We start from the raw sequence: 20,830 nt of genomic DNA on the forward strand, positions 1-20,830 counted from the left end.
TTTTTCTGACAGCATCTCAGTTATCAGTTGATTCAATCACTGCTCATCTCAGTTGCCCAAATTATTCACTGTACGATTCCTTTCGCCTCAAAGGTGATGCTTGTGCATATGTCCGTTCCGATATTCCCTGTCAGAGACTTGGTCATTTGGAATCTCATCTTTTCGATCTTCTCTGGCTTAATATCTCTCTACCTCATTGTGTCAAATTCATCTGTGTCTCTACCATTTTCTTAACTCCACTAATCACTTGGAGCTCTTTGACTTCCTCTCTTTGCAACTTGACTTTCTCCAGTCCACTTTCCTAACAGTGAAGTAATTTTCCTTGGTGATTTTAATGTTCACAACTCCAGCTGGCTTCCGTTTTCTAGTCACACCGACCCAGCAGGTCGAGATGCTGAGGCTTTTGCAATTACTAATAATCTTGCACAGATTGTTCATTTACCTACAAAAATACTGGACAATCCTAACCATACAGCCAACACGCTTGATTTTTTTCTCACAAACAACCCTTCTAAGTACACGGCTGAAGTGAGTGGTCCTTTAGGCTCCTCAGATCACAACTTGGTGATTGTCTCTTCTCCAATGGAGCCTTTATCTCATGGCAATTCCCAACCTCGTGTTGTTTGGCATTACAACACGAGGTTGGTTGTGATTGTCTCTTCTCCAATGGAGCCTTTATCTCATGGCTATTCTCAACCTCGTGTTGTTTGGCATTACAAGAATGCAAAATGGGATGACTGGCGAGATTTCTTTTCTTCTTTTCCTTGGTCGGACTACTGTTTCAGCCGACCGGGCTAGCCAGGTGGGTAAAGCACCTGCCTGGCAACCCAAAGGTCGCGGGTTCGAATCCTGCCTCGGGCTTGGATCAAAGTACTGCATAAACCTTGGGAGGTGCATTATGGCCACAGAAGCCGATGCGCCAACAACTACCAAAAAAAAAAAAAAAAAAACCTACTGTTTCAAAACTTCTGATGTCAATGTTTGCTCAGATTGTGCCAGCGAAATTATTGTTGTATGAATGGAATCCTTTATTCCACACTCCACTTTAAAATCTCGTCCTTTATCTAAACCTTGGTTTTCCAATAAATGTGCTAAGGCTGTTCAGGAGAAGAATGTTGTATATCGTAATTGGCTTGTTTCCAATTCTTCAGTTTCATTTTCTGTCTCCCAAAGCTTGCAACAATTGTAAAGTAGCTATTAATCAGTCCAAACTAGATTTTGAACAGGCTAAGAGTAGAAAACTTGCTTCTTGCCCTAATGGTAGCGAGCATTCTGGTCTCTTCCCAAAGCTATTGGCCACAACTTTTGCCCATCTCTTCTCCCACCTCTGTCAAAACCAGATGGTTCTGTTGTCACTTCAGCCAAGGTTAAGCTGACCTGCTAGCATCCCATTTTTCTTCCAGCTCATGTATTAATGATCTTGGTAAAACACTTGCCACCATTCCCAACATGCTCCATTCAATGCCTCCTGTGGTCTTCCGTCAAAAGGATATCAGAAGGATTATGATGAATCTTGATGCTAAGAAAGCTCCAGGTCCTGATGGTATTTCTCCACTTGTTCTCAAAACCTGTGCTCCTGAACTTACTCCTATTCTTTGCCGCCTTTTTTCACTTTCTTATTCCAAAGGTGTTTTTCCTTCTGCTTGGAAATTTGCTCATATCCAGCCAGTTCCTAAAAAGGGTGACAAATCCCTCTCCAATTATCGTCCCATTGCAATTACTTCTACTCTTTCTAAAGTAATGGAGAAATCAATTAACCGCCAACTCTTAAACCACCAAGAAACCTTCTGTCTGATCAACGATCGCCAGTATGGATTCTGTCAGTGTCGATCCACTGGCGATATTCTGGCTTATGTTACCCATTTATGGACAATTTCAATGGAAAAGTTCGGTGAAACACAAGCAATTACTCTAGACATCTCAAAGACTTTTGATCATATTTGGCATAAAGGTCTTCTAAACAAGCTTCCATCTTATGGTTTGCCAACTGTTTTTAGTAATTGGTTATCCAGTTTTCTCTCTGATCGCTCACTGAGGGTGATGATAGATGGCTCTCTGTCTTCTAACTTCTCCACTAAGGCCGGTGTCCCCCAAGGTTCAGTTCTTTCCCCCACTCTTTTCCTCTTGTATATTAATGACCTTCTTCTATTGACTGGAAATCCTATCCATAGTTTTGCTGATGACAGCACATTGCATTCAACTTTCCATTTTGAGAAACCTTGTCCTGCTCAATCAGCTTCAACTTCTTGAATATCCACTATCAATTCCTTAAATACCGATCTCCAGGTAATTCTCCAGCGGGGCAAAGACAAGTTAATTGATTTTAATCCTTCTAAAACTCAGTCTTGTCTTATATCTGGCATAGGAGCATCTTCTGCTCCTATGCTTATCTTTGGTGACACTCTGATTTCTAGGCAAGTTGATATATCTGTCTTGGGGATTACCCTGACTTCTAATCTCTCTTGGCACAAGCACATTACAAATATTGCTTCCTCTGCATCTAAAAACTTGGTTTTCTCTTTCGCTCTCAACGTTACGTTTCTTCCAAACAGCTGTTCACTCTGTACAAATCGCAAATCTGCCCTACCAAGGAATATTGTTCCCACATCTGGGGCGGTGCCCCCAAAACCTCTCTCAGGCTCCTAGATTCCATTCAGAAGAGGAAAGTTAGATTAATTAATGATTCATCTCTAACAGAGTCTCTCCACTCTCTGTCTCATAGATGTACTGTTTCTGCTGCATGCCTTTTCTACAGATACTTCCATGGGCACTGTTCTGAATTGGCTTCTATAATTCCTGCTCTCTCTTTCAGAACAGTCCGAACACGTGCTGCCACCAGACAAAATCCATTTACTGTCCAACTTCAAACCCACAGAACCAACTTTTCATCTTCCTCATTTATTCATTCAACTGCCGTTTTCTGGAACAACCTTCCTTCATTTGTCTTTCCTTAAAATTACAGTCTGCAGAAGTTCAAGTCTAATGTCAACAAATATCTTCTCTCGTCTTCTCAGCCTCCAACCCAAGCACAGTACTAAGTACTATAGGTTCTAATACCTCTCATGATTGGGTTTTCATAAAAAAAAAAAAAAAAAATATATATATATATAAGGGCCACTGCCATCTTGAAAGTCCATGTTTTCAGCATTAAAAGATGCAAAAACATAAAGATTGTTGCAGACGCAAATGTTTTCTCGGAAGTGTCACCCTTTCTCCATGTTGTCAAACAACAAAGTCAATTCACTTACAACTTCAGCTGGATTATCTAAGACTTTCCTGCACCTATTATCAAAGTGTCTGATTAGATTTGTTCTTTTCCTCGTTGCATTTAAATATGTGAAAAACTGCTTTTACTCGGGAAACTTCTTCTGCCGGAAAAATAATATATTACAATATATAGAGTTGAAATTGGAACTTAAGAAACCAAACCTAGCACAGGGTAAAACTTTTTATGTGGGAATTTCTCACATTGGCGTTGTAAAACTCCAGTGATTTGTCATAACCAGCCTAACCCTTTTCTGCAGTACTATTACAGATCAACTTTTAGACGGTTACAGCCTTCAGTACCTTTCCTCATTCTGTAACATAAACATCATCTTTTTCTGCCATTTAAATCGATTAGCTCACTTTTCATCTATTTCAGCATCTGCCTAATGTTATATTTTCTTAATGGTATACATTCTGGACTACTGCTTTAAAGGTACTCCATAATTGCTCATCCCAAATGCCATCTCCCTATTTGATACAGGCAATGTAGCACTTTAAACTGTCATTGTCATCTTTCCTGAAATTAAACCCCATGCCTTTACATTTAACAATTGCAACCTCTTTCTTCATGTTCCTACTTCACTTCCTACTGATGGTTCTTGTACTGCAAGTCCTACAAGGTCATTTGATTCTTGGGTAATGATCAGGTCTAGAATATTCTTATCCCTAGCATTTTATCTAACACTAATGCAAATAATAATTATCTAGTTTATTTAAAAATTGTTTCCCATGGAGTTTCCCTCTCACTTGCATCAATCAGCAAGGGACAAATTGATATCATTCAAAATAAGACATTCACACTTTCTTACCCATTCCGTCTGCATGCAGAGACTCATTATATCACTGCTATTTCTAGATGACACCATGTTAACATAGCCCTATTATGTTATAAGTAATTGTTTTCACCAGGAGTTTAAATTCACTCATCTTAATGACAACACACTTCTGATATTAATGAACACATAGTTAAGACTATGTGTTCTTGTAGAGTTTACTAACCGTACACATCCCACGAAGTCATTTAAACTTGTTTCCCTGCATCAGCTTCCTATTCTTGTGGAAAGTCGTTACCCACTGCACATCTTGCCAATATCAGCTGCTGCAGCAACTAACAAGAACTGTTGGGATGTGTGTAAGCATTACTTTGACCCATATCATCAGATAAATGTGTATCTATACAGCCCTGTCCCCCTCCCCCAAACTAGCAGTTTCTCTGAGCTCTGAAAGCCTCTTGGATATTGGCAAAGACTCTTGAATCACCTTAGTTCAAACGTAACCTGGCTATAAAAGTGTGGGCTATACTGGTATAAATTTCTCCTGAAAACCTTGCAGAGTTGAACTATTGAGTTAACTGAGAGTAACTCTGATTAGATTGACTAATCAGAGTAACTGATTGTCCAACAATCAATTACTCTGGCTGTATGAAAACAAATTTTCATACATCTATCCTGCAACCATCCTTTTCCAATTTAAATTTATGTCTACTTGAGTATATATGTGTAGCCTGAGAAACAGTAAGGATGCTGTCGGTATTTAGTTTACTTAACCCATTTAAGTCTTAATCCTTTGCAACCCAATTTTGTGCCCACCACAGCATTATAAAATTCAACTTCCGGTCTGAGGCCACAGCCACCATGCTCATTGACTTTTCAATTACGGAATTTGTTTTCCCACTCTGCTGGTGCAATTATTGTATTACCATTAATTGACATTTAATATAACAATCTGAAAAGCTAAATCGACGTTTATTGATGTTTATATTCAATTGTTAATGGTGGGCAACTTATTACTTTTTATAGTTCTCTTTCAGATGTCATGCTGCAGTGAACATCAGTATTTCCAATGATGAAATTTGTTTATACTTCACATAAACCTCTGAAAAACTAAATCTATATTTATATTCAACTGTTAATGGTGGTTGTTTTTTTTTGCTCTCTAAGTCCAAATGTCTTAAATAGTGTTACTATTGGTGTTTCCGATTATGAAATTTGTTTTCCTGGTGTACTGGCTCAACTTCACTGCCATCAATTTATACATCATATAAAATGATCTGAAAAAACCAAGTTGATGTTTATATTCAATTGCTAATAGCATTTAACTGTCAGAAATTGAAGATTTTTTTTTTTTTTTTTTTTCCAGTGTAGAAGTCACAAAGAAAATTATAATCTGTGTTAGAGTGAAGTATTTAGACATTCTGTCAAGATCTCATAAACGCCTTTCTAATGGTGAAATTGATCAACCTTTCTGAATAAACAAAGGGGGAAAAATAAGGAAATTCTTATAAATAAGATAGGTTTCGAGTTTTCCATATGACATGACTGGATTTTCATTTCACTAAATGACCTAAAGGGATTTTTTGGTGTCATTATCAATGTGAGACTAAATGAAAAAAATTGATACAAAGAAATATTGGATGTTGCACCTGTGACCACCCACTAAAGGACAAACAAAAGGAATTAAAACTAGGAGCTCTAAAGAAAAAAATGTTTTGATTATCTGGATGGAACATTTTGTGAATATTTTTTTTCCAGGTAGAAATATAATGCATTGGAGTTGTAAAAACTGTTTTTTCATGCTGTTTTATGTATTAGCTCATGCAAACTCGAAAATAATTTTTGAACAACATATTTCAACTAGTCATTTTTTTTTTTTAACTGCATGAGGAAGACAGTGAAAATAATTCTGAATTGTAAAGGGTTAAACACTTCAATCAGGTCTCCTCACAGGTACCTAATTTCCAGGCTGAGAAATTTACAAACTTGGTAAGAAGTTCTGACTGGCTTGTTGCATTTCTCTACACTTGTTCCAACCAATCTACATCCTTCCTAAAATGAGGCTTCCAAACCTGTATGTAATACTCAAGATGCTGCTTAACCACTGCTTTATACAATGGCATAATCAGCTCCTTGTCACAGCTAGCAAAATTCATGCTCTTTCTGATTCACCATTAACTTTATTGTGGTACTACCCAAATGAAATACCTTGCATTTTTATCAATACTAAACTTCAACTGCCACCTTTCATCCATCTGCCTAATTTATCCAGGACTTGATGGAGTAGCATACTCTGATTACTGTCATTAGCCACCCTGCCAACCTCTGACACTCCAACAAGACATCAAATTTGATATGCTTTCTTTGATATCATCAATAAACATCAAAACTAGTAAGAGGCCCAGCACTGAACCATGAAGGGCTCCACTAACATTAGTCCATGAAGAGTAGTAGCTATTAAAAACCAATCTGTCTCCTGCCACTCAACTATCCCCTTCATTCATTAGCAGTAATTTGTCCCTAACCACACTACTTCAATCTGTGCAGTGGTTGTTCATCATGTGGAACAGTATCAAAAGCTTGACTGAAATCTAAATACATGATGTAAATATTAATCTTTGCATCCAGTTCCTCTGTAACAATTTCACAGTATCTAAATCAGATTAGTCAGACAAAATCACCCTTTAACAAATCCATGGTGTGATTACTGTATAATTGTAATGCTGTCAAGATGATCCTGAATTACATCTTTAACCACAGACTCCATTATTTTCCCTTGAACAGAAGCCCAGTTTACAGCCAAGCTTACAACTACTCACAATGCTCTTTTGATTTACCTTTTGAACAGGAGAGACATTTGAACACTTCCAATCTGCAGGGACTCCCACTGAATCCAAAGATTCTCTCTGAATTATGACTAAAGGTTTGCTTACTCTCTTTAATATAATTGGAAAAATTTCATCAGAAGAGATGCCTTATTTACTTGTAACTCCACAATTTTTCTTCCACCTTCCTCTAAGTTATTAAAATCATTTAGATTCTAGGTAGGTTACTTTTGGTATTCCATCCCTAAAAATTTCTTCATTGCAGGTTAGTTTATACTTACTTGAGGCTTCTGTGTTCCCTGACAATTTATAATCCTCCCAAGCATTTTTGTTCTCTGCCATTAGTTTTGTCAGTTCATCTGACATTCACCCTGAACAATATCTCTTAACTGGAAAAAATAAAAAATCTTAATAATTTCTATGATTATTTCCTTGAACACTTCCCATAGTGAAAGCAAAATCCATCCCTTTGCCCTCAGCAGTAGTTATATCTGTGATAAATCCCAGATCAATGCGTTAAAATCACTCCCACTTAGTGGTTCCTTTCCTTTCCTTTCTTATTGCATGGTTATCAGAACCAATACTGCTTTCTCTTGTTGCCTCTATAACATGTTTCTGCAGTAAACAGTCATCCTGTAAACCGAGAAATGTTCCTACTGATCAAGTGACCAACCCACAAGTACCAGTCAGTACTTAGAAAGTTAAAATCCCCATGGTAAGATATCCTGGTTTACTGGCCCACTTTACTGTAGTTAGACAAAATTAAAGATGAAGAGTGTCAAAAAGTTTTGCACAACGATAGCATAAGTGATGGGGAGTAGACATAAGGCTGAAAAACAACAAAACTGATAGTAGAATTTTCCTGTGAAGCACAACAGCATTTCAAGGGTCACCTAATCCCCCAAAACCTCAATGAACTTATTCCAGCCCTACTAAATATGGGAAATGATACTTGCAGCCCTATGTAGGTTTCCATGGATTATAGAAGTATCATTTTTTGCTGCACATGAACTCCTTTGTATAACTCTATAATTTCAGAATGAATTTTGTCCAGTTTCTGTGCATTATTAAGACACATTTAAACATGTCTGATTAATGTTTTATCATAATTTAATAAAAAACAGAAATGTTTTGTAATAGAGCTGATTTAGAGAATAAGCTAAAAACTTCAATTGGCATAATTATTTTTCTGGCTCCTCATTCCCTACAATTAGAAGATTTGCTAATTTGTTTAATGGCCACATGTCTAGAATAGTTTACAAATCATATGTTTATTTTTCTGTGAATAACACATGAAATATCCTTAAAAAAAAAAAAAAAAAAAAAAAGACAAAAGTTTAAATCTGATCAAACCTCAACTGTACTTCAGCTTGTGGAGAACCTCTACTAGCTAATTCTTCTGACATTGCTTCTAAATCAGCAGAAAATGGATGAACAGTCCAACCATCATCATCAAGTGTAGCATGACTATCCTCTCCCCATAAAGAACTATTTTCTGATACATCCAATACTAGCAAATTATCATCTGTAATAAAATTATATGAAAGGTTCTTACAAATTTATCAAAATGTCTTTAGTATACCTGCTGTTTTATTTGATTACACTATATAACAAAAAAGTTTGTTTATATTAAACTGTTTTTTATATGATTTAGTGTGTTGAATCCAATATTAATATGTATTACTTAAGTTCATACCAATACTATGATATATAAGAGCAAGTAGTTAGAATGATGGTTTTGTGGTGGTTGCAAGTGTATTCCTTTTGTTATACCTCAAAATATGGAGAACCTATAACCACAATGACTATCACTTATGTACATTTTTTTAAAATTTATTTATTGTACAGGTTGAGTATCCTCAATCCAAAAACCGAAAATTTTTGAAAAATATTCGAAAGTTCTGCAAACTTGGAGCCCTGGTGGGAAAGAGCAATGATGTGGTGTTGACGTTAGTCTTCTTCTTCTTCTTCTTTGGTCCTTAGCTGGCAGTTGGGGGAGGCGGTTGGCCACGCAACCAGTATGCTGCTGTAGGTGCCGCAGGGTTTCGGACTTGCTCTGTGATGTTCTTCCATACCTTACGATCCATGGCTTCAGTCCTGGCCTGGTTAAGGTCAAGACGTCGGCTCTTCAAGTCATCTTCCACTTGCTTGGCCCACGTTTTCCTAGGCGCGGTCCGTTGGATGGGTCGTTGTCTCCAAAGGAGTGTGGATGGTATTCTGTTCGTGCCCATTCTACATACGTGGCCAAACCATTTGAGCCTTTGCTTCTGGATTTGGTCGGCAATGGTTGGTTGCTGTTGGCATCTGGCGCGGATGGTATCATTAGTGATGCGGTCGCGAAGAGAGATGCCCAAGATCTGCCGCAGGCATCGCATTTGGAATACCTCAAGTTTGTTCAAATCTAACTTGAGACAAATCCATGTTTCCGATCCGTAAAGAAGAATGGGCAGGATCAAAGTCCGGAAGAGTCGGATTTTAGTCTTTGTGGAAATGTTGGTCCTCTTCCACAGACACCATTTGAGCGAGGCGAACGCAGTGGCCGCCTGTCCAATTCTGCTGTGAATTTCCATGGTGGATGCAACTTTCTTCTCCTGGACCAGCGACCCAAGGTATTTAAAGTCCTGCACTTGCTCGATCTGGACGCCTTCGAGATAGATGGTGGCTTGCGACCCATCTGTTGTCAGGGCCTTTGTCTTACCAGCATTGATCTTCAAACCGTATGGCCGGGCAATGCGGGCAATGTCGTAGAGGATTTCCGTGGCTTCAGCGTCGTTACCGGCAAGGATAGCACTATCATCAGCAAACATGAGGTCAGTCACATAGTGATCCTTGTCATATTGTATGCCCTGTCTGTTTCTGAATGCTTGCCTCATAATGGCGTCGACCACGATGTTGAAAAGCAACGGGGAGGCCACATCCCCTTGGCGGACTCCAGTTTGGATGGTAAATTCCTCAGATAAATCGTTCTGGATGCGCACCTGGCTGGTTAAACCGTTGTATGCAGTTTGGAGGAGTGTGATGACTTTTCGAGGTACATGTTCAACCTCTAGTAGTTTCCATAAGGCAGGCCGGTGGACACAGTCGAAAGCAGACTTAAAGTCAATGAAAACAATGACGGTTCGCTGTCCACACCGGATCCTCTCCTCCATCAGCTGACGAATGGCAAAGATTTGATCACAGCATCCTCGCCCGGGTCTAAATCCTGCCTGTTCTTCTCGACTGGTTTGCTCGCGATGTTTTTGCAGTCTTGACTGGATAATCTTCATAAAGACCTTTCCAATGATGGAAAGGAGGCTGATGCCACGGTAGTTCTTGCAGTCCCGGTTATCACCTTTCTTGTGGATTGGTACGATAATGGCTTTCCTCCATGTTAACGGAATTTGTTCAGTGCACCAGATGGTTTTGAGGAGTGAGTGTAGTCGGCGAAGCAGTACATCTCCCCCGGCTTTGATCGCTTCTGTGGTGACTTGGTCCACTCCTGGTGCCTTGCCATTCTTCAGGGATTGTATGGCTGCTTTCACTTCTTCTACTGTAGGCTCAACATCGACCATGGAGACCTCAGGGGGGTCGATTGAGAGTGCTGTTGCTGGCAGTCCCTGAGGTGGGTCGTGATTATACAGAGCTTTGAAGAATTCACTCCACCGTTGCAGGCGTTCGGATGGTGATCGCACGAAGGTCCCATCAGCATTCTTGATGTTGTCACTAGTCAAGTTAGTAAAGTGCCAATTATAATCAACACAAGGTGTCTATGCCCATTACTCACAGTTTGTTTAGTTTATTCTCTGCTCTGCTCTGTGATGCAAAGATATTGTTGAAAATGTCAAAAAAATCTGATACCCCAGGTAACAGTGATAAGAAGAGAAAGCATTTATCTACAGAACAGAAAGTGAATTTGTCGAAGAAACTGGGCAGTGGTGCAAGTATGAGACATCTTACAGAAGAGTGTGGTGTTGGAACGACCACCATCTACAACCTGAAGAAAGAGAAGGATAAACTGTTCAATTCCATGCTGAAAGCGATGAACAGAAGTTAACGAAAAATAGAAAAACATTGCATAAAGCTAAAAATGAAGGTCATGATTGTGTTTTGAAAGAGTGTATCCGTCAGCACTGCAGTGAATACATGCCACTTACCGATCAGCTGATCATGGAACAAGCAAAGATCTATCATAAAGAACTGAAAATTGAAGGGAACCGTGATTATCCAACAGGCTAGTTACAGAAATTCAAGAAAAGACACGGCATTAAATTTTTAAAGATTTGTGGTGATAAAGCATCTGCTGATCACGAGGCAGCAGAGAAATTCATTGAAAAGTTTGCCAAGGTCATCGCTGATAAAAATCTGACGGCAGAACAAGACACTAACTACAGTTGATGAGACAGCCCCAACAGGAATTAAGGATGCCAAGGTCAGATTAACTGTGCTGCAACGTATACTAATGCAGCAGGCATTAGTATATGTTGTTTTAAAGGAGTGAATTTCTTACCAGTCGATTATTATGCTAACAAAATGGTATGGATCACCAAGGAACATCTTTTCTGATTGGTTTCACAAACATATTGTACCAGCAGCTTGTGCTCACTGCCGGAAAGCTGGACTGGATGATGACTGCAAGATTTTGTTATTTCTTGCTCCAGATGAAATGCTCACCAAAAATAATGTTTATGCCATGTACTTCCTCCCAAATGTGACTTCATTAATCGAGTCATGTGACCAGGGTATCCTTAGATCAATGAAGTGTAAATATAAAAACACTTTCTTGAAGCATGCTGGCAGCATTGAACAGAGGCATGGGTGTGGAAGGTTTCCAGAAGGATTTTAAGCTGAAGGATGCTGTATATGCTGCTGACCATTTGACCTCAGTGACTAAAGACAGAGCTATGCATGCCTCGCACAACCTCTCGACTGTGACTTTGCTCACTGATGATGATGATGAAGAAGCTACTAATGATTTTGAGGAAAAGATGATGTCTGAACTCCTTACATATGCAAAAACAGTGCCTTCGGAGTCTGTCAGTAAGCTGTAAAAAGTGGATATTGAAGAAGTCTTTAACATTCATAATGAAGCTCCAGTTATTCATTTAATGACTGATGGTGAAATAGCCGAAATGGTTTTGAATCAAGGCAATCATGGTAAAAGTGATGATGAGGATGACATTTGTTAGCATGGCAGTAAAAATGCTTATAGATGACATGGTGAAAAAGTGTGATGAACTCATTGAAGGACTAGAGCAGCATGCTTTTATAACAGAACAAGAAATAATGTCAGTTTATAAAATAAAAGAGAGATTTCTACAACAAAAACCTTTGTTAATGAGGCAAATGACTCTGGAAGAAACATTTAAAAAGGCCATTCAGCACAATGTCTCCTCATCCCCGAAGGACCCAGTTCCTGGTCCCTCAACCACTTGTGATGTTCCTTTTCAAGATGGTAAACAAAAAGGAATTTTTTTCGCATGAAATATGAAGTTTGAATTAGTATTTGTTGCATTTATATTATTTTGGCAGCAGAGACCATCATGCTTTTTTTTTTTTTTTTTTTTTTGGTAAATAAAATCGAATTTTTTGCATGAAATCTAAATTTTATTTCCACTTTACTTCAACTCCACCACTCCATGTATTCCAAAATCCGAAACATTTCCAACCCCAAGCATTTCGGATTAAGGATACTCAACCTGCACTAGGCAGTCCCGGCAAAATTCTGACAATCCTACGGTATATTTACAATATCATGCATACAATATTACAGATACAGATTTACAATACGCAGTGCAGCAACTGGAAAAGAGGACTGAGATGAGTACTGGTGCGGCCATCTACTAGAAGTAAACATGAAATGAAAGAGTGATTGTTCCTAGAGCACCACAATCAAGGTCAGCAGAAATTGCCACCATTTCAAAATGCAGTGTGAGCTGAACTGCATGTCTTTCGTGTGAATGTGTTGTGGAGGGGCAATGGAACAAAGAGCAACATCAAGTTTTGTGTTTGACTGGGCAAAAGTGCCATGGAAATGTTTCAAATGATGAAGCAAGTGTATGGAGAGAATTGTCTGTCTAATGCATGTGTGTTCGATTGGCATAAATGTTTCATCCATGGAAGAGAATCACTGGAAGGCGACAAACATCTGTGCCCAGCAAAAATGGTTTGTTGATCGGAAAGGTGTGGGAAATCATTACCAATGACTGATGTGCAAAACTCTCGATGATTTCAGAAAATCTGTGCATTAATAAGGAAACAAATTCAACAAATAATAACCCAGGATTTTAAGAAAACAAAGGTCTATGCACAGTTTGTTCCACATTCGTTAAAAGATGGTCAATGAAAGGCATGAGCTAAACACTGTAGAGAACTCATTGAGGCTGAAAGCAAAGCCAACTTCCAGAATTCAATCATTATGGGAGACAAGATGTGATGTTTTCTGTATGACCCCACAATGAAGTGCAGAGTGGAAGTCGGCAAACTCTTCTAAAGCCAAAAATGTTCATCAAGAAAGGTCAAAAATCAAAACCATGCTCACAATTTTTTATGATAACAAGGGAATTGTGCACAAAGAGTTTGTGCCCAATAGCCAAAGTGTTACTGCTGCCCACTATCTGGATGTTTTGAAACATTTGTTGCAGAGAATCCATATGTGTATCTCGGTATGGAGAAGACAGTAGTTCATTCCTCTTATGACCTTATGTCAGAAGCCTACAGTCTTCTGACATAAGGTCATAAGAAGAATCTTATGCCAAGAATTTTACAAGGGCTGATAAATAACATTTCTTTGCTTGTTCTCAAAATCTTTGTCCCAGAGCTTAATCCTATTTTGTGTCATCTTTTCACACCCTTATTCTACAGATGTTTTCAGATGTTGGATAAGAACAACTTTCTTTCTACATGGAAAGTTGTTCTTATCCAACCAGTTCCTAAAAAGGGTGACTAATTATTGTCCCATTGCACTTATCCCTACTTTTTCCTAAGTCAGAAGAAATTCATCAACCACCAACTATTATACTACATCAAAAGCTTCCATTTGATCAACAATCATCAATATTGATTCTGTCAATGTCAATGCATTTCTTATCTTGACTTATGAGACTCATCTTTGGAAAAATTCAATGGAAAAATTGGTAAAACTCAAGCAGCTGCTCTTTAGATTTCCAAGCTTTGAATTGTGTTTGGTATGAGGGGCATTCAATAAGTTATCTACCTACCTATAAAGGAAATGAGATAAGAGGCAAAAATCTTTTTTTTTTTTTTTCAATGCAACTTCCCCTGAACTTCAATACACTTGTTCCATTTTGTTGGTAATGAGGAAATACAAACAAATAAAATTCTTTGCCTTGTCCATCAAAGAATGCAGAAACAGCAGACTTCAGTTCATTATCATCAGCAAAGCGATATCCATGTACATTTTTCTTGAGGTGTCAAAACAGAAAATAGTCACTGGGGCCAAATCCTGACTGTAAAGTGGATGGTTAAGTATATGTACCATTCAAGTTGAGTCACGGTCTCTCAAAGCAGCAGCAACAGCATGTGACCTGTGCATTGTCCTGAAGAAGCAGCACACTTCTGGAAAGTTTTACACAGCATTTTTCCTTTATGATAGTCCTTAGGTTGTACAGTAGGGATGCATATGACTACCCAGTGACTGTCTGCATGTGTTCCAAGTAGTGAAAGTACAAAATTCCCTCAGCATTCCAAAAAATGGTGGCCATAATCTTGCCAGCTGAAGGTTGTGTCCAAACTTTTTTTGGGTGGGGGAGAGAACCTTTGTGCTTCCATTGCATTGATTCTTGCTTGGTCTCGGGATCCCAGTGATGAACCCATGTTTCATCACCCATAACAATTCTGGAGATGTCATTCACAAACATTCAAGGAGGATGGTTATAACTGTTCCCTCAGATATGTCACATTCCTAGAGATTTTGGACACCATTAAATATCTGTCATTCAGCAGCAGGGTTTCCACAGCTTGGCACATTTCTGGAGTGGCCGCTGTCACAGGCCTTCCTCGACATGGATCACCTTTGATGAACTCTCTACTCCACTTGAATTTTTTTGACCAGAATTTCACCTGGTACTCTGAAGGTGCACTGTTGCCATACCCAGCCACCATCCTTTCATGAACGTACTTTGGCTCATTTCCTTCTTTGGTGAGAAACTTGATGACTGAACGATGCTCAAATTTTAGCAAATCCATAATATGATACAGGCATCTTCCTTTTTTCTGTTACAGCAGCACAACCTAAAAACATAGTGGGAACAAAATTAGTACGATTCAAGTTGAGATATATAGGAACATGATAAATCATGAATCATTGAAATATAACTATGGAAAGTACCTTAGGTAGATCATTTATTGAATGTCCCTCGTATAGAGGTCTTCTAAACATATTTCCATCTCATAGCTTCAGCTTCCTCCTGTTTTTTTTGCAACTGAATATCCCATTTTCTTTCTGACTACTCATTGCAGGTGATGGCAGATGGCATTCTATCTTCTAATTTCCCAACAAATGTTGGTGTTTTGCAAAGTTTTATTCTTTTTGCCATTCTTTTTCCCTTGTATACTAATAACCTTCTTCCAATGACTTATAATCTGTCCATAGTTTATCTAATGATAGCATGCTATATTCCACCTGCCTGTTTGAGAAACTCTAATGTGTAAAAACAGTATTAAGTTCTCTAACATCCATCAGTAATTCCTTAAATGACAATCTCCAGGAAATTCTACAATGGGATGAAGAAAGCTTAACTTCACTCCTTCTATGTTATTGTTTTTTAGTTGTTGGCACATCGGCTTCTGTGGCCATAATGCACTTCTCTCACTCCTTCTAAAACTCAGTTTTATTTCTTGTGATAACACTGAGTTTTAATATGCTTATGCCTTTCTTTCTTAGCATAAGCACAATACAAATATTGCTTCCTTTGCATAAAAAAAAAACTAAGTTTTCTTTTTTCACTCTCAGTATTACTTTTCTTCTGTGCAGGTACTGACTACAAATCTCAACACACTCTATCACAAAATATTGTTCTCACATCTGGGGGTCATCCCAAAGTTAGGGTGATCAATGAATATGCACACATAATTGCCATGCATATGACATGATGAATGGGCAGCAGACACTAATGAAGCTTTCATTTATTCTTATATGTGCAGCATTTCTGAAATTAAAAATTTGCAAAGTTGCAATAACTGGGTTAAAATTAGATAACTTATTATTCAAAGAACAGCCTTTGCAGCACATGGCATAGATGTAACTTATATCTGTAAAACACCGTGTTTGATTCTTCTTACACTGTAGCTGTCAAAAAAATAGCAAATGATGAATGGCCTCTCAGAAAGTCAAAGCACTTTTTTTTTGTGATGCCAAACATAAAAGGTATGAGAACCTGCACTGCTTTACAGGTTGAAGGTTCAGACGAAAGAAGATATTTGTTGATTATAATGAAATGGGGATGAGATAGAGAAGAAAATGTATATAATTTCAAGATGTGCATTTTTCATTATGCAGAATTTGTATTCTTTCTTAGAAATATTTCTTGAAATATGTGAAGCATTTTGAGTTAGTGTTGATCTCTAATACCAGGATTTCAAGGAAGTTTTAGAAAAACTTTCTTACCACAAAGCATTATGTGTTATCATGTGATCAAATGTGCATCTGCCCATATGAGAACTCAGTGATCCTTTATATTAATATGATTAGAGTTTCAAGCTCTGCAATGCTATTGCAGCTAGCATAGTGACTACAATCTTTGTTCCAAGCCATATGGAAAAAGCTTAGGTTTATTTCAATAAACCTAGGCTAAGATATGTGTTTATTTTATATACGGGATATGTGTTTATTTTATATACAGGATATGTATTTATTTTATATACAGGAAGCAATAACAGTGTAATGCAATAATTGTGTAACTCGAGGTATATTTGCATAATTAAATTGCATTAACTTTAATATAAATACTAAAAGCGAAAAATACCCTTTAGCTCCTTTGGTAATAACTGGGCTTCAATAGTTGTAATACTTGATGGTTCAGCAATCATCAACTTATCCTCTTGCAAAGGACAACTTAAATACCCACTATCTCTAACATGTTGAGGTCTGTTACCTATATGTTGGGCCTTAATATCCACTACTAATGGTTTTATACAATCTTCTGTAAATTGTGATTCAGAGACAAGTGACTGAGACACTGATTCTGAGGGGAAAAATATGAAAGGTAGGTAAAGATATATGGTAAGTTTTAAAACAAAAATTTCTAAACATATAAAAATATTATCCATTAAGAAAAAATTACACCGAAAGTTTTTCATGTACTGTAATCGAGATGAAATTGAAACAAAACTAATTTCCCAATGCAGCAGTGATTCTACCAATAATTTGAGCCATAAAAATTCATAATTATTATTATTAGTGACAGTAGTGGAAATTATGGAAGAAAGACAGCTTATACAGCACCAGCACACACACACACACACACACACACACACACACAAAAAAAAAAAAAAATCCCATTTCAGTTGCCATCCCCCCCCCCCCTAACAGTTTATCTAGGTTGTTCTTGAATTTATTCAAACCACCTCTACAACACCAGATGGGAGTTTGGTCCAACAATCAATTCTCTCTGGCTTATGGAAAATTTTCACACATCCAACCATCCTTCCTCAATTTGAATTTATGTTGCCTCATGAGGAAGAGGAAGTCTGAACAAGAGGAAGGATTCCATCAAGCACTGAGTGTATTTAATCCATTTAAGGCCTTAAACACCTCAATCAGATCTCTTCGCATGTGGGTATTGTAACCTCCAGATGTAATTTGCAAAACTGATGCCTTTCTTGGTAAGAGAACTCTTTTGCTCCCCTCACCAATCCTGCAACACTTCTCTGAACCCAATCTAACAGATCACATCATTTTTAAAATGAGCCTTCCAGACCTGTATGCAATACTCAAGATGCAGCCTAACTATTGCCTTATACTATGTGGAATAATTATCTCCTTATCCATACTGGCAAAGTTCCTGTATATCACAGACAAAACCCAATGAGCTGTTCTGGCAGCATGTCTGCACTACTCAGAGAACTTTCATATCTGACTTCAACAATTATCCCTAGTTCATTTTTGTTCTCTACCCTGAGTGTGGTACCATACAGATGGCATATTAATCTGGGATTAGCACTATCCATATTCAGTATTTTGCATTCATTAGTGTTAAACCTCAATTGCCACTTCTCAGTGCATCTGCTAATTTTTCTATATCTTGTTGTAGTAGCATACCCTGATTACTGTCATTAAACACCCTGCCAACCTTCATATCATTGCAAACTTAGTCATTAAGCCTGATATGCCTTCATCAAATATATCATTAATAAATATAGAAACCAACAATGGCTCCAGCACTGAAACCAGGATGTGGGGGGGGGGTCCACTAATAACATTAGTCCAAACAGAGCAGTGCCTACTGATAACTACTCTCTGTCTTCTTCCACCCCAACCACCCCTTTATCCATAGCAGCAACTTGTCCTTAATGCCACACTGCTTCTGTTTGTATAGCACTCTTTTATGTGTAACAGTATCAAAATATTTTCTGAAATCTAAGTGTATGATGTCAAAATTACTTTTTACAACTAGTTCCTTTGTTACTGTGCCATAGTATCCAATCCAATCAGATTGGTCAGACAAGATCGCCCTTTAACAAATCCATGCTGTGACTGCATTATAACTGCATTTCTGTCTAGATGATCCTGCATTACTTCTTTAACCAGTAACTCCATTATTTTCCCTGGAACCGAAGTCAAACTAGCAAAGTCTCTAATTACTCATCTCTCCCATTGTGAATTGGTGATATATTTGCACAACTTCGGTCCATAGGAACTTCCCCTGAATCCAGAGATGCTCTGATAATCATGACTAAAGATTTGCTTACCTCTTTTGCTTCCTACTTTAATATAAGTGGATAGATCCCATCCACTCCAATTTCCTTTTTTACAATTAGCTTCTACAATTTCTCCTCCACTCTCCTCTGAGTTATCACAAAATCATTTGGCTCCCTGCCAGATTGACTCACTTCTAGCATCCCCATCCCTAAAAAATGTGTTGCGTATGAATACAGATGCAAAATATTAATTCAGTTTCTCTGCAACCTAAGCATCATCCCAATAGTTAATCCATTCGTATTTAACAGACCAATGTGATTCAACCAGTTCCTTCTAATGTTTTCACATAAGTAAAGAAGTCTTTGCTGCTTTTTTTTGCATTCTTTGCCAGAGACTTCTTGTAATCTGTCTTAACTTGCCTAACCTCCTTTGTTATTTGACTGTAGACTAGTTTATATCTACTGTAGCCATCTGTACTACCTAATAATTTATATGCACCCTGTTGCATTTGTCTTTGCTACTATGAGTCTCATCAGTTAATTTGACATACATTTTGGTCTGTGCCTTGAACTGCATCTCTTAGCTGGTATAAAAGGTATAATTGCTTCTACAATAACATTCCTGAATTCTTCACATTTAGAATTTGTTGTTGGTAACTTCAGCTGATCCTACCACACAGAATTTACAAATTATCTGAGATTGCTGTAGTCACCTTTATGAAAGCAAAAGCTATTTCCCTTGCTTTTGATAGTAGTTATATATTTAAGTAAATTCCACATCAATCTAATTTGATCACTACCAACTAATGTGTCTTTTATCTTATTCTTAATGCACAAAGGGTCACTGCTAATAATCAGATAAATAATATTGCTTTTACTTGATGCCTCTTTAACATACTGGTGTAATCATTCAATAAATTCACAAAAGTCTTGCTACTGTGTGATTGACCAACCCACAGGGTCCAATCATTATCAAGAAAGTTAAACTACCCTCCTCCCACTATAAGATATTCTGATTTGCTGGTCTACTTTACATGTCTGTACAGTTGTTTGTTATACTCATTACAGTCATTAGGCCTGCCTTCATTTTTGTTTCTCACTGCTTTTTTTCACACTAAACTGACTCAATATTGCACTGACCACCCATGTCCCCTGGATACACTACATTAGATTTCACGTGCTTCTTAACTAAGGCCATAACCTCCCCCCCCCTCCTGTTCTATCAATCCTTTCTCTACATGCTATACTCACCATACAAATTCTACTTCCCTTATATCTAAGTAGTAGTAGAGCCATGTGATGCAAGAAAGAAAGCTTATGCAACATCAGCCAACAAAAAAAATCATTTCACACATCCATTCCCTCTAAAAGTTTGTCCAGTTCCTCCTTGACTTATTTAAGCTATCCACAACAACAGATGAAATTTGTTCAGGCAATCAACTACCTGCTGGCTAAAGGCAAATTTCCACACAATTTACACATTCAAGGCCTTAAACACCTCAATTAGATCATCTTGCAGGTGCCTAGTCTCCTGATGATGCAATTTGCAGAACTTACGCCTTTGTTGGTAAGATGACCCCTTCATTTTCCTCACCAATCTTGTTGCCCTTCCCTGTACTCGCTAAAGCAACTCTACATCCTTCCTAAAATGAGACCTCCAGACCTGTATACAGTACTCAAGGCATGCCCTGACCATTGTCTTATACAAAGGGATAATCATCTCCTTTTCCCTACTAGCAAAATTCCTGTGTATCATTGACAATACCCCATGACCTGCTCTGGCAGTATTCTACCACCCTAAGTGTAGTACGACACAGTTGGTACATTTCTCTGGGGTTACTTCTACCCATATGCAGTACTTTGTATTTGTCAATGCCAGTTCTCAGCCCATCAGCCCAACTTTTCTAGATCCTGTTGCAGTAGCACACTGCCATTACTGTCATTATCAACCCTGCCAATCTTTGTATCATCTGCATACTTGGACATTAAGCCTGATATACCTTCATCAATATCATTGATAAATACAGAAAACAACAATGGGCCCAGCACTGAACTCTGGGGGACTCCACTAATAACATTAGTCCACGTAGAGCAGTGTCCATTTATTAC

General features: G+C 38.0%; 1 protein-coding gene across 2 annotated transcripts in view; it reads right to left on the minus strand.

Annotated features, from left to right (window-relative positions):
• Window positions 1-20,830, minus strand: part of Rich (Guanine nucleotide exchange factor subunit Rich) — a 579,939-nt gene that overhangs the window by 38,086 nt on the left and 521,023 nt on the right. For both annotated transcript variants that reach the window (XM_090378010.1, XM_090378009.1), the window contains exons 30-31: window positions 16,828-17,046; window positions 8,219-8,390 (exon numbers count right to left, since the gene is read on the minus strand). In XM_090378010.1, coding sequence (XP_090234136.1) covers window positions 8,219-8,390; window positions 16,828-17,046 — 391 coding nt within the window. The remainder of the gene's footprint in view (window positions 1-8,218; window positions 8,391-16,827; window positions 17,047-20,830) is intronic.

This window comes from Mastigoproctus giganteus, chromosome 7, assembly GCF_048544385.1.
Source record: "Mastigoproctus giganteus isolate SK-2022 chromosome 7, ASM4854438v1, whole genome shotgun sequence".
Taxonomy (NCBI): domain Eukaryota; kingdom Metazoa; phylum Arthropoda; class Arachnida; order Uropygi; family Thelyphonidae; genus Mastigoproctus; species Mastigoproctus giganteus.